At 37.2% G+C, this 14,983-nt stretch overlaps 1 protein-coding gene across 3 annotated transcripts in view; it reads left to right on the top strand.

Annotated features, from left to right (window-relative positions):
* Nucleotides 1-14,983, top strand: part of grb10b (growth factor receptor-bound protein 10b) — a 125,686-nt gene that overhangs the window by 37,836 nt on the left and 72,867 nt on the right. For all 3 annotated transcript variants that reach the window (XM_084088008.1, XM_084088010.1, XM_084088009.1), the window contains exon 3: nt 7,360-7,453. In XM_084088008.1, the coding sequence (XP_083944134.1) occupies nt 7,360-7,453 (94 nt within the window). The remainder of the gene's footprint in view (nt 1-7,359; nt 7,454-14,983) is intronic.

Below are 14,983 nucleotides of genomic sequence, written 5' to 3'. Positions count from 1 at the left end.
TGCCCTGCTATGTCCCGTTCATGCTTTGCACTTGTACATGGACCGCACGCAGAGCTTCAGGACCTCAAACCAGCTCTTTGTTTGTTACGGAGGCCAGCAGAAGGGAAAGGCTGTCTCCAAGCAGAGATGTGCCCACTGGATTGTGGATGCCATAGTCTTAGTGTATCAAGCTTGAGACTAGTCGTGCCCCCTTCAGGTGAGAGCTCACTCCACTCGGAGTGTTCAGACATCAGACATTAGGTCTAGCACTCGTGTGCATGCCCAGAAGGTCAGCCCTTGTGCTAGACTAGGATCTAGAATCTTATATTGGTTGTTGTATGTATCGTGGCAGTTCAGAAATTAAAAGTTCACTGAATGGTGCTAAAAAGTTAATTCTTTATCTCATTTAAAAAATAATGTAGCACCTACTCTAAACCATACCCAATAGTGAAAAGAAAATAGGAGATAAACATTTGCTGAAGCGACCATGCCATTTTAGCTTGCTTCTACTTTGAGCTCTTTTATCTCTCACGCTGGGGTTGAATAAAGACGGAACAGTGCTGGATCTATTTGCAAGCAGTACGTAATCAAAATAAATTCAGCAACACACTTAGGCTATACAGGAAACTGAACAACCACAATAGAGACAAGATCTGACAAAGAACAACAAGATCTGACAAAGAACAACTGAATGAACACTATAGAGAAAAACACTAGGGACTAAACAAGATAATTAACAAGACACAGGTGTAACTGTCACTATTGTTCATTTCAGCTGGAAGCTGCATTGAATTGTATGTATATGTACGTTTTTGGAGTTTTGCAAAAATGTAGGTGCACATTTCTCCTAAAAAGTGTTAGTGTAATTGTTTAACAACAGTTAGTAAAGACAAATGTTTCAGCACATTGCTATCTTCAGTGCTCCTGAAGCACTGTGCTCAAGATAGCAATGTGCTGAAACGTTTGCTTGCTGGTGTCTATTTGTTTTTAACTCACATACACTTTGCACTTTTTGCACGATGCAATTTATAAAATAAATAAATGTTTTTGTAGACTTTTCCAGTCTTGAGTGGATCAGTGTGCGGTCAGCCACCCTTTTTGTTCATTCATTTATAATTTATTATATATAAATTATATTTAAACACAAATGTAGAATACATAAAGATGTAATTCCCACCACCATCATTTCCATCACAAATTAATTATAATTTGAGAAGTATGTTCATGGTGGTTCAGGGAGAAAAAATAAAAACAAAAATGAGAGAATTCATTAGAATTCAAATAATCTAGAGTTTGAAAAGAGAATTTTAAGTGAGTTTAATACCTAAAAGCCCACCAAACGTGCCCATAGTTATAGTCATAGTTAAACCTATAGGCTATGTGAAATTATGTTTTATTAACAAAGCTCGGGAGGTTCAGATAATTTACCTAATCAGTGCGAGAGGAGGGATATATTTAGAGACGACTTACCGACTTTTCCCAGCATCCCTCCTCCACTCCAACTCCTCACTCTTGATTATTACCATTCCAGCCAGGGATGGGGAGAGGGGGAATACTCTGGGTACGGGCCAAATTCCGAGCTCGGAGCCCTCTCCTCGGACAGCACACCAAATATGCAAATTGTATACTATATCTGTATCAAATTGTATACTATATCTATAAGTGTGAACCTATGAAAGAGAGGTCTTGCAAACTAAACCACTAAGATTTTTTATGTATTTGGGAGGTGGAGGAATGGTAGATGCTTTTAGATACTGGTAAATAAAATGCCCTCAGCATCTGTCGGTGCCTGTGTAAGTCTGGTAAGTCTGGGCCGGGCTCCAGGCTTGGCTAATACAGGGGAACTGGAGGCCTGCCACAGCACTTCGAGGAAAGCTCCCTAACTACTGTTTTAAAGGAACTGCTGAACTGGCTTTTATTGAGCTGTGCCTCTCGCCTTTGTGCTCTCAATTAAGGTGATGAGCTAATGTTTGAATTGCTCTGAAAGTGTAAGCCCCTACTTTCAGGATCTTCATTAAGCGTGTGTGGGTGTGAATTGAATAAAAATGTACAGCTAAAGGGAGCGTTACGCTAATGTACTCAGTTTTCCTGAGCATCCATAATTAAAGAGGTCTTGATATAATAACCTAATAAATCAAATATGGCTTGCAAATTAAATTGAAATGCGGTGGCAGCTTTTGAATGTCATATGCGATCTGTTTCATTTTCTGTGAAAGTTAGAAGTATGCAAGTTTGGCGTAAGTTTTGAAACTGTGTTTTCTTAGCTTAGTGTAAGAGGATGTTATTGGTCATAGCAACATGACTTTTGCCAATTGAAGATGAACTAATCCAGAAATGTGGGTTAGTCATTAGCCTACCAGCCATATTGTATTTTTTCCTCATACTGCTTTAGCCATTAAAGTGCCTGTTGTTGGAGCATATTAGTATTTCAAGAGCTGTAAATCTTTTCACCCTGAGTTTTATAGCTGTTTTTAGAGTGAATTAAGACAACATGGTTCCAAGTTCCTTGAAGTCAATATTCCTCTTCTTGGTATTTCTAAGAGCTTGAGGATTCAGTATCAAGGTCTTTTATGTTGTTGTCTTTCAGACACTTCCAGATGTTTTCTCTGAATTGAAGTAAATGATTTGAGAACCTGGTGATCCTGGTATATGAAAATACATTATTGTAATATTGCTTTGATTCTCAAGAAGAACTTTTTATGTCTCAACTTTTATTCTTTATTTTTTTCTTATGCCTTAATGCTGATATACATATAAAACAGGTTGTGTTGAATTAATCAAAAGTGACAGTAAAGATCTTTACATTGTTACAAAAAACTTTTGAACTTTCTTTTAAACTTTCTAATTATTAAAGAATTCAGGAAAAAAAAAAAACATTCTAGAAACATAATAAGCATATTGGAACAATTTCTGAGACTTAAGACTTAAGTAATAGCTGCTGAAAATGTAGCTTTGCCATCACAAGAATAAATTACCTATTAGAAAATAGGTATTTTAAAATTTAGTAAGATTTCACAATATTACTGTTTTGAATGTATTTTTAACCAAAGAAATGCAGCCTTGGTGAGCATTCAAATATTAAGACATTTTAATGACCCATGACTCTTGAACAGTAGTGTACATCTGTATTACTCTAATGTGCCTCTTCCTCTTGTATTTAAAATGTTTGCCACAACTTATACGCCTAACAGACTAATGTACATTGCATTTGAGTAAAGAGTAAATTACTTTATGAATGTGGGTCTGTTTTCACAGTGTAATCCATCCTGCCAGAGGAATTCACGGTAGCTTGGCCGTCTGAGGATAAGCAGGGCTAAAATATTGACTGTTGTACCTTTAGCATTATATTAATACCACAGGTTTAAAGGATAACCAAGTCAGTACATTAAATGCTGCTTGACATAGCCATGTTTATTGACTATGTTATGACCCTTATGCTTTAGATTATACAGCAGGTAAAGCCAAGTCAGGTCGCATAGGAGATCTATGAACCTTAATAAACACCTCATGGATATGCATCCACGTGTTAGCAGAAACTTGATCTACGTACAACAGCACATGGTGGGTTCTTACTTTACGTCACATGTGTGTTTGGGGATAAATGAATCATAGCATCCTTGAATAGTTCCTTTAAAAGATGCAGGCCTATGTTTTGTTTTCTTCACACATCACATTTCTTATGTTTGCTATAAAGAATGCTCTTCACTGAAACCGAAGTCATCTTGCTAATTAAGTACAGAAACTTCAGAAAAAAAGAATGCCTCAACTGTTAGTCATAATTTGAGTAAAAAAAATTAGCATTTTCTTTAAATATCCAAATTATTTATTACTGTAGTTATTTTGTAGATTATCATACTTCAATAAATTGCAATAATAATAATTAATGTTTATTATAGATGTTCTTATAAAAAAAAATGTAAGAGTCGAAAAAAACATGGTATTTGGTATTTGAATTAATTGAATTAAATACATTTTGGAAAAGCTTCTATGACATCTAACATTATGTCATAGCTTTACAGTTCTTACTTGAACTGATCAACTTTTTCAAGATGTCTGAGAAAGTTCTGTAAAGTCAGCAAAGAATAGTCCCAGACAAACTTAAAGTGTGATATTAGAGGTCTTATCTCTGTCTGGGCCTTCTGCTGAGTTCAGTCAGACAGAACCACAGTGGCTTCCCTCAGTACCAGTATGGGTGGAACTTAGAACGGATCAGTCTCACTCTACTAGCTAGAACCCCTATGCATGCTCACTAAACAAAAATACAGTCTTTTTGCCCTTAAAGGAGAACTCCGGTCAATTTTAACATTGAGCTCATTTTTTTGTAAATTTGGAGTGCTGTCAATACAGAGAACAACGACAAAAATCGGTGTTGCCTACACCGTGTTATCCTCTTTTTAAAATTTGCACCCTGTTGACTTCAATGGGGCAAGTTTTAAACCTGCTTTTAGCCTCTTAACATCCTTGATGTGTCATTACAAGTGCCCAGCCAATGTGAGTGATTCCTTCAGAGTGAACACGGGTGAATCTGACTGCAGTAGATGTGAAAGATATGAATAAAAGTGATGTTATTTCAGCCAGCGCACATACCTGTATTTACATCCTGTTTTCGGTCGAAGTCCACAGTAGTTGATTGTCGAGTTCACGCGCGTGATCATAGATAACTAAACCTATGCACGTGAACTCGACAATCGACTACTTTGGACCCGAAAACAGGATGTAAATACAGGTATGTGCGCTGTCTGAAATAACATCACTTTTATTCATATCTTTCATCTCACATCTACTGCAGTCAGATTCACCCGTGTTCACTCTGAAGGAATCATCTAACATGGCTGTGCACTTGTAATGACACATCAAGGATGTTAAGAGGCTAAAAGCAGGTTTAAAACTTGCCCCATTTAAGTCAACAGGGTGCAAATTTTAAAAAGAGGATAACACGGTGTAGGCAACACCGATTTTTGTCGTTGTTCTCTGTATTGACAGCACTCCAAATATACAAAAAAATGAGCTTGATGTTAAAATTGACCGGAGTTCTCCTTTAAGCACATTTCAGTCTTTTAATGCTTATGTCGAGGTGCATTGCTTTAGGATTAACCGTCAGACTGCAGGAGACCAAAGAAGAGACTAGAATGCCTTGTATGTTCAAAGACTCATTAGAAACATCCTGAGAATTTTCAAAGAACACAAGATGGATTGCTCACTCCAAGCCGATCTGATGCATCAGTGCGGAAAAAAATAAATAAACAGTTTTATACACATTATATCAATACATTAGGAATTTAAAAGTGTATAAATACTTTTGTAGAATAAATCTGAAGAACAAATATCTGTGCCGTTCACAACAACAGCTGTGATGTGTATGAGCAAAAATAATTATTTTAGAATATTCAGAAATGAATGAAAATGGTGATTCTTCTCTAATCTTTTGGATTCCATGTTAAACCAGTAATGTGAATGTTGGTGCTGGTAATGCATTCTTCAGATAGGATTTCCATGATTAGTGATAAAGTAAAGGAATCGGTTCACTCATTCAGTAAGAATTAGCTAAAGATATTTTACATTGTTTTATAATGCTCAAGTGCAATGCCTGTTATCACTGTAAAGCTTCTTTGAACCAATCTATATTGTAAAAAGCGCTATATAAATAAAGGGGACTTGACTCAAGTTGTTGTTTTTATTGTATATATTGTCTTCAGCAACATTTGTTCAAAGACCACCATCAACATTCAAAATTCCTAATGATATGGCAGTATTTAGGATAAACTAGTATGATATCCAGATTCAGTATTGTTGCAAATTTACACAATGTCGCTTGGCTGCAGTACATATGAAGTGGCCAGTGCACAAGATGTGTTCTGGGATTATAATTAGTGGTGCATGGCAAGTATCAACATTTTTCACATAAACTTCAGCGCATAACTCATCCCGCACTGTGCTATGGACATAAATGATACCTCAAATCATTTGGTCATTTGAGGAGAGATGTTACTGTAATCAAAGGATTTTCATGGAGAAGAATGGGAGAAAAAATCCCATAGACTTTTTCTTCTTTTTTTTTATTGTTTTGTCATGAAAAATGCTCACACTAAATGATATTTAGATGTTTATCAGCATCAAGATATTGACCAAATGTATATGAAAAAAAAATTCAACAACAGTTCGGTTTGCATTCAACAAAGTGATGATGTGTGCGGCATCCATTAACACATAAACACATTTACATAAGAAAACAAAACAATCTTGCTCTGGTTCTGGAACATTGTACATAGCATTCAGAAGCCATAAAACTACTGACGCTCTACAGCCACATCACAGCCAGATTATGGGTTTGTGGTCTCGCTCTGAGAACCATCTCTAAATACGAGAGTGCCACAAGACATTCTGTTCCCAGCTCGTGCTGTGAAAGCTCCAATCAGCGCTGAAAGAGATATCCCACAATCCTTGATCCTACTGCGCTCAAACCAAGCTTTTTGTTTTTTGTACGCCATCCAAGAGTTCAAAGTGTTCCGCTCTGGTGAGACAGCAGGGAGCTCTGTTATGGAAAGGAATGAGTTTTTGAATCCACTGCCACCTGTAGTTTACACACGGAGAACGTGGCTCCCAGCTGCCAGTTGCTTTAGATCTTGTTCCGTGAATACAATGGCACAGTTTCAGCTGATCACATGACAGGGCCGCGTCTGAACGATGCTGTTTTTCTCATAGCCTGTAAACACGCCCGTGACCCTCCCCAATTACAGCAGGGGGGCATCTGAGGACAAGGAGAGGGCCTCCTAACGTCTCTTTCATCACATATTGGGCAATTGCATCATGGACGTTCCCTTTGCTGAAAGAGTACCGGAGAATTTTTATGCATAGACATACATGTAAACACGTAATGCCCCTTAAGACTGACATGGATACAGCTGTCTGATATTGTATGTGCACTGTATTTAATCAGTATTTTTGTCTTGTTTTCTAGTAAACAAATGTATTTTTTTATTTAAAATTGTGTTAGATAATATATATATTTTTAAACATAAACCTAGAAAAAGCATTATGCTAAACATTGAGATAAAAAAATCTATTTAATTTAAGCTATAAATAACAGCTAAATGTTCCTTGCTTTAATGATGTTTAGATATTTTACTGGAAGAAAAGGACCAAAATACTGATTAACAAAAAGTTTTTCACTGCACGATGAGATTCATAGACAACATTTTGGAGGGACTGAGTTTTTTTCCAGGAATGTTCTGTCAAACTTACAAAACTAAACTGATTTATTCCTTTATGGACAATAAAAATAGTTCCAATGTGTGTGGTTGAGTGTGTGTATGTGAGGGAGTGGTGTGATGTCAAAAAATGCTTTTAGCATGACGACTTTATTGGCTTCTGTCTCTGCAGGATAATGTAGAACGAGCTGCCAATCACAGACAGGCAGATATGATTGGACCAAGTTTTCAGCAGTCAACCAATCAGAATTCACCCAGCCATCAAGGTCAGTAAATTAATAATTTGCATGTGCACTTCTTAAATTTCTTAAAATAAGATTCCCTGGCTCTGATATTTGTAATGACAGTAAACAAAATTGTGGTTGTGGTGTTTTTTTTTTCTTTGTTCTTAAACAGAAGTAAAGAGTTTCTAATAGATTTGCGGAATTGCTCATGGTTTAATAACAAGTGTATATCTGTGTGCATACTTGATTATGGGCGGGGGCTGTCTGTCTCACACGCTTGGACTTGAGTTGGGGCTGTCTGTCGTAGATGCCTTTTATGGTTGGAGACTTGCTCATTAAGTTCAAACTGGGATCTATATTCAGGCCTCTTCCGCTGTAAACACTCCTGCAGTTCAAAGGTTTGATTTGTAAAGACACAGGGTGCCACTCATTAAGCCGCCAACCTAATTGTGCCATACAAAAATACAGAGGCATGATATTTGGAGCATGAGATTTAAGCACAATATCGCCTCAGCATGGGAGGTAGAGCCTGAAGTTTTTTTTTTCTTTTCTTTTTTTTTTTCTGAAAGTCTGATGCTGTCATTGAAGTAAATGGAGCAGAAGTACACTGTGAATCCTCAAAGCTGTGACTACACTAAACTCTTGGTTGTAATAATTTAATACCCCTTAATATTTAATTTGTCCAGTGGTCTTTGTCGAACACAGTTGCTTTATTTTCTGTTGGTTTATGGATTTTTTAAACATGGTTCTGTAAACATTTAACATTTAACATTAACTGACACTATTATCACATCTAAATGGATGAATGAATGAAAAAAACTAGAACAAAATAGCAAAGCATGTTCCCATGCCTGTTCTTTGACCCTGCCATTTTCATACTCCATTGAAAACAAAAAACTGTGACAACAAAGGTCTTATTTTGGGATGCTGGAATGCAGCTAAGAATAGATAAGAAGCATTTGTTCGTCAAATCTCAGATTGAGGCCAGAAATATTTGTTGCTGCATCGAAATCCTGCATGACGTTTACAGCTAAAAACTCTCACATACTTATATTCTTATAATAGAGTTAAGGACCCCACTCTATTATTTGTTAGTTATGAAACTTATTGAAACTGAGGCGCTTGGTAGAATTTGACATTGTATGTTTTCAGCACAAATGGTTTACATTTGATGGGTCTATGTAAATGTATTGCTTTTTTGGGATCATGTGGAGTCTGCAACTTGTATTTTTAGTAAGAATGCATGATTTGTATGTATGGAGTTTATTGAAATTTCAGGTCGGTATAATCTCTATTGTCAGATTATGTTTATCAGTAATAATTCACTTAGGCACAGATGTATTTCACTGCAAAAAGGAGTTAGCATTGCCTTGTATCCTGCCATTTGAATATTTATAAGTACTCTCTGCTGTCATATGGAGTGAAATAATATATCCATATGAATATGATTGGTACTTACCTTTGGTCGGACAGAAATTCTGACCATAGAGATTGATCATTATATATATTGAACAGACAACCCCATCATGGCACGGGCAGCTCTTGCCAGAATAAGCTGGGATATTCAGAAGAGTTCATGCTTCATGCCAGTGATCAAAAATCTGACTTTAGCCCTATTCACACGGGATAAGTATTACCTGGTGACCTCTAATCATTTGTAATAATTGCGGAGGTTGTCTGATCTTAATCCTGTGCGAATCGGCCATGTCTGTAATTTGTAAAGTAAAAATTCCCCCGCAAATGACCTACCATATTTCGCTGAACACTGAGGTCCTGAACATATTAGTCCCGTGCGAATTGGCATCTCTGTGATTTGGCGGGGTAGTTTATAATTTTTTCAAGGTTTTTGTTTCCTGTGCGCTTTTTTATCCATCTTTCGCGAAGAATGGAGGCTGCGTTTGAGTGTTTTGATAGTATTTTGGGTTCTGGGTCATATCGCTATACACCATACAACTATACAATTTGCAGAAAGAGAAAGCTGAAAACCATGATTAGATGGAGATGAATGACATGTATAGCAGCATGCGGTAAGGAACATTTTTCTGTTTATGATATATCATACAGCTAGACCTATAATAACGACAAGACATTTCCAAGCAATAGCCTACTGACATTATATCCGGGAGATAAGTCAGTAAATTTGAGTAAAATCACAGGCTTCGCTATCCTGTGCGAATGTGCCACACGAAATTCAGATGTGGGGGGGGGGTAATTTCGAAATCACACGAGGTCCCCAGATAATACTAATCCCGTGCGAATAGTGTAACTACACCAGAAGTGACTGTCCTGTCCTGCTTTAAAAGCTAAATGAAAAATGTGTAAAAACCAGTAAACAATAATGACTTAAATCTATATTAATATAAGTTTTAATATATAAAACCTACTTTAATTATATAAAACTTAAACCCAAAATTGATAAAACGCCACATTGACTTTGAATTCAACTTTGCTGTCAAGTTGTTTATCTATAATTGGATATAAGACAAATATGTATGTATATTTGTATATTTATCAGGTTTTCTGAAAGAAGAGACTCAAAAGCAGATAGATGCTCAGCTTAGATTTTATAAGAACTTCCAACAAAAGACTTGGGCAAGCCACCTGGCTCTGAGCCAACTCAAAGAGGGGCAAATTAGAAGAGGTCAGACTGACATGGATCAGGCCAGAGAAACAGTCTGTACAGCGATTAGATCCATATGGGAGACGAGAGAAGAGTCGGACAGGCAAGAAGGGCATTACTAGGTGGACAACAGCATAGACATCCTTGAGTTCCTCAATGAGCTCATTCTTGAAGCTTTTGAATAAGTTAATAGAAAATGAGCATCTTGTCAATGACCCCTTTACTTGAATTCCCTTATATAGAAATAATGAATGCCTGAATGAAAAAATGAGTGAATAAATGGATGGATGAATGAGGCATTTATATAGCACTTTACTATGTACTACTGTACATCCAGAGTACATTATAATCATATCAGGGGTCTCTCCTCAACCACCACCAGTGTGCAGCATCCACCTGATGATGCAACAACTGCCACAGTACAGTGGGGCCAGTGCGATTATTACACACCGGCTATAGGTGGAGAGGAGAGAGTGTGATAAAGCCAAATCAAAGGATGGGGATTATTAGGAGACCATTGGTAACGGCCAATGGACAGAATGTGGCCAGGACACCGGTTATACACCCCTACTCTTAACAAGAAGTGTCATGGGATTTTTATTGACCACAGAGAGTCAGGACCTTGGCTTAACATCTCATCTGAAGAGTTTTATTGGATACACAGCCACGTCCGCAACAAAATATGAAAGGTGTTTTAGCTTTGTTTTAAATGTTACGGGGTTTTTTTCTGTGCTAACTATGCATGAGTATATGGCTATTTGCATTTTATTATTTGTGTTTAAAAACCTCATCCATGAGACCAGTGATCTTAAAAAGATAATTCACCCAAACATATAAATTCTGTCAACATTTACTCCCTTTCATGTAATTCTAAAACTGTATGATTTTATTTCTTCTGCAGAAAATAAAATTACATATTTTGATAAATGTCTCCACAAAAAATCTTTGGTTGCCAGTATTCTTCAATTGATCTTCTTTTGCCTTCTGCAGAAGAAACAAAGTCATACAGTTTTGAGTAAATGATAGAATTTTGATGAACTATGTCAATTAATTGCTAGTTGAGATATTTACTAGTTCTGGGTTCGAAACTGGAAGGCTGGATCGGACCACTGCAGAGTTACTCAAGATATCCCTTTGTTGAGGTCAGTGCCTCTCCTACACTGCATGGTTCTGATGGACCCTTAAGCAGCAATATCCAGTGCATTGCATTCTTTAGAAGAAAGAATGGTTTAAGTGTGGTGGGCGGACGGGGCTTATAAGATTATAGAATGTGAATTATATGAAACTCTCTGATTAGATTGATGTTTCCCAAGAACAGGCCTTGATCTCCATTATTGTTTTTCCAGATTTTCCCTCTCTTTTTATGCTCTGCTGCTTGACTGCCAGGGGCATTTTTAGCTATCATAATCTCTCTGACATGCACACCAAAAAACTGCTTATTGCAAGAAAGCTGTTTAAGGTGTCGTCTCAAACCTGTATAACTTTCTTCTGTGGAATGGCAAATAAGATATTTTGAAGAATGTTGGTAACCTAACACTTTTGGTTACAATTATATATCTAATTTAATATTATATAATCATATATCACATTTCCCTTTATATGGTGAAATTCCGCAGGTGAAATGCAGTCATCTCAATAGGAATCCACACGATTGAGAATTTTGTGTGAGGGACACTTGAGGGAAAAAAAAAACTATCTGTGTGGATTTTACATTAGCTTCAAGTTTATTGAACTGTTAACTCTTGGATTTGCTGCGTTTACCAATATAAAGCTGCTGGATTTGGAAGTGACCTCTGAGTAAGCAGTACTTCATGCATCGCTACACTATTGACAATGAACATTCCTTGCCTACAAAATTTCGCAGAAGTTTCGCTAATGTGACCACTTTTATCCTGTGGCCTCATGTCATTACATGGCAGAGAATAATATATTGTGTGAAAATTGATTTAAATTCCACCATTATCCTCATACAAGCTACTGTAAACAGATTAGCAGATTACTGTAGCAGATTAGTCATATAAACTACCTTTCTTTTGGTGTGTTTTTGTAATCTTTGAATCTTGACAGACCCATCACCATTCACTGTATTGTACAGTATATTGTATATATTGAAGAATCAGAATCAGCTCTGCATCTACATTAACTAACTTGTATGGGTAACTAAAATAAAACTCAGGGTCCTATTTTCTATTCTTCTCCCACTCCTTCTCTATATGAATCCCCCATCCTTTATATCTCCCTCCTTCCCTTCTGTCCACCCCTCCTGTGTGGTGCTTATATGAAGGCACTGTATTGTTTAGACAACTTGGGAAAGCTTTATTAGAGTGCTGTCTATATCTGTGAAAAGACTTGCTCCACTGCCTCCTTTCACATACATCTGTGTGTGTGTTTTTGAGGCACATATCTCCCCCACAGGTCTTCTACAGGACGTTCCTGCCAAAGTGACTCCTCCTTTCCCCTTTTAGTACTCCCGTCTCTTTGTTCACTCACAATTTGCATGCTAATTGTCACCAGCTGGATGGCCTAATGAACTCAGTCATAAACATAGTGCTATAAAACATGGTGCTTTTAAAACTTTGTCTTTAACAGTCTTTGGCATAAGTGAAACAATTTAACCACTTGTATTGGGCAAAGAATCAGCAGCCTCAAAAGTAGATTAGCTGAGATGTATTTTGCCACTGTCCCACTAATAGAACCAGATACACAGTGATAAATTAGCTCATGCACACCACTGCTAAAGTGGACCTATATGAAAATCAGTGACGTATCAGTGTGTTTGGGTATCACCCTTTACTAATGGTTGGAAACTTCCATTTTTCATACACATTACTCTCAAAACCTTGGGCCATCATTTAAGACACAAATCTAATTCTGGGTACATACTACATTATTATAGCTCCAATTTTCACTTGCTGACAGTTTTGTGGTAGTAATCATGAACAAATTCCTGAAATTGGAGGCAAGTCGGTGCTCGCATGAGTGACAAATCGCATAATGTATATTATCAAAGAAGTGATCTGAGAGAAGAGCTGATGCATCGGCAATGCCCATGAGATTTTTGCGTGCAAAATATCTGGACCTGTCTGCAACTTAGAGTAATGCAGTGTGAAATGTGTTGACTGGAAATTACATCGGTGACAATCTACAGCCAATGAGAGAGCAAGATGGGTGGGATAGCTACAGGGGGAGGAGTAATAGACCTGCAACAGAATCAGCAAGCATGGCTTCTGAAAACAACCATTCTTCTTTGTATTCTTCTTTTTTTCTTTTTTGCTGCAAATCAGCGCACACACAACTTGGATCGCAAGATTTTTGAGGGCTACAACTTTTATCAGGAAGAAATCCAATCTCGCGCATGATCTTACATTATTTCCTGTATCACTTCTTGAGTGTGTTTGATTGTGAAACTTATGCCGAGGACACACTTAACGACTACCTGAAACATTCTAAGACTGAACTGAGCACACTTACAGACTAAGTTTCCAACGACTGGAGCAGATTTTAAACACCGACTGTTAACACCGACTGAACACAACTGTCTCTGACTCGACGCTTTTGGGCATGATCAGTCGTAAGTATCATATTACATTCATAATTGGCCTTACAGTTGTTAAGTCTGTCCCCGGCTTAAGTTTGTAGACCAGACAAAGTTGTCTGCGATTCTTCCCATTTAAATGTTTGGTAATGTGTGACCGACTGTTGCCAGTCCATCGTGTAATGTGCAGACAACAGCAACTAATGGTACCCCAGACAGTCGTGTAATGAAAACAAAAACAGTGATCCAACGGAAATTGCGTTGTGTGTTCCCGGTTTAAGGCCCTGGTTATACAGTACATATTAATAACCATCGCAGGTCATAAGATTTTCTTTTTTCTTTTTTGTGATTTGGCTCTATTTATTAATTTTATAATTAAAATTTTTCATCGGATACCATCCATATTGAAATTAAAGTAAAGCATGCTTAAGATTTGTGTGCAAACAGTAGCTCAGGTAGGTCAAAAAACACGAAGAAAAGCGTTATAATAATACAATATCAGCAATCACAGACATTTACATGCGGACGTTAGCATTACCTGAGGTAATTTTTCCAGATCTTTTTCCAGAAGATAAAAGTCACCGTAATCATTACTGACAACGTCCTTAATGATTACTGAGATGGCACATTTGGACGAGACAAAAATCACTGCGAAGCTCTGGTAATAATTACTTTACCCCACCTCTCCATGTAAAACTAATCCCGTCCGAATAGGGCTTAAGACAGCGGTTCTCAACTGGTTTTGCCATAGGACCCACATTTTCCCATAGTTATTAAGCCGCAAGCCAAATTTTAGGAATCTGACCAAATTCCTATATATACTGTATATGAACTGAACTGTAAATTAAACATAACAAAACTGCTCCTGATGAATAGAATGAACATTATACCTGCATGTAAATCCTTCCCAGCTAGCACACAACTTACCAGTTACGTAGTTTATTGGTAATTTTTCATAATTTCATGACTTACTAATTGACAATATACTAACTGACGACTTTGCATGCTCGTAACTTCTTTTGCTCTTTATATATCGTGAAGTGATATACAGTGTGCGCCTTCGCATTTGCGCATGCAATTGAAGATTGTGTACTACAAACACAGTATAACGTTTTTCTGAGGTGAGAGTTTTTTTATTTTGTAACAAGTTACGAAAATAACGTTAGAATAATGACACTGACATATAGCCTGACAACATCTCATCTGACCGCAGATACTGAATCAGGACAAAGTGTTTTTCTCAGGCACTCTTTACTCAAACTGTATCTGACAGAAGAGTCAACAGCTTTCACACACGGCTTTCAAAATAAAAGTCTCAGCAACAAATGCCCTCAAAGTGCTACCTACAAACACATCAATGCCTCAGAAAAGGGTTCTCACTCAGAACAGCCAAATTCAACACACCTGCTCAAATGAA

Source organism: Abramis brama, assembly GCF_963993115.1.
Source record: "Abramis brama genome assembly, chromosome: 17".
Lineage (NCBI taxonomy): Eukaryota > Metazoa > Chordata > Actinopteri > Cypriniformes > Leuciscidae > Abramis > Abramis brama.
This window is presented reverse-complemented; position numbering and strand designations above follow the sequence as displayed.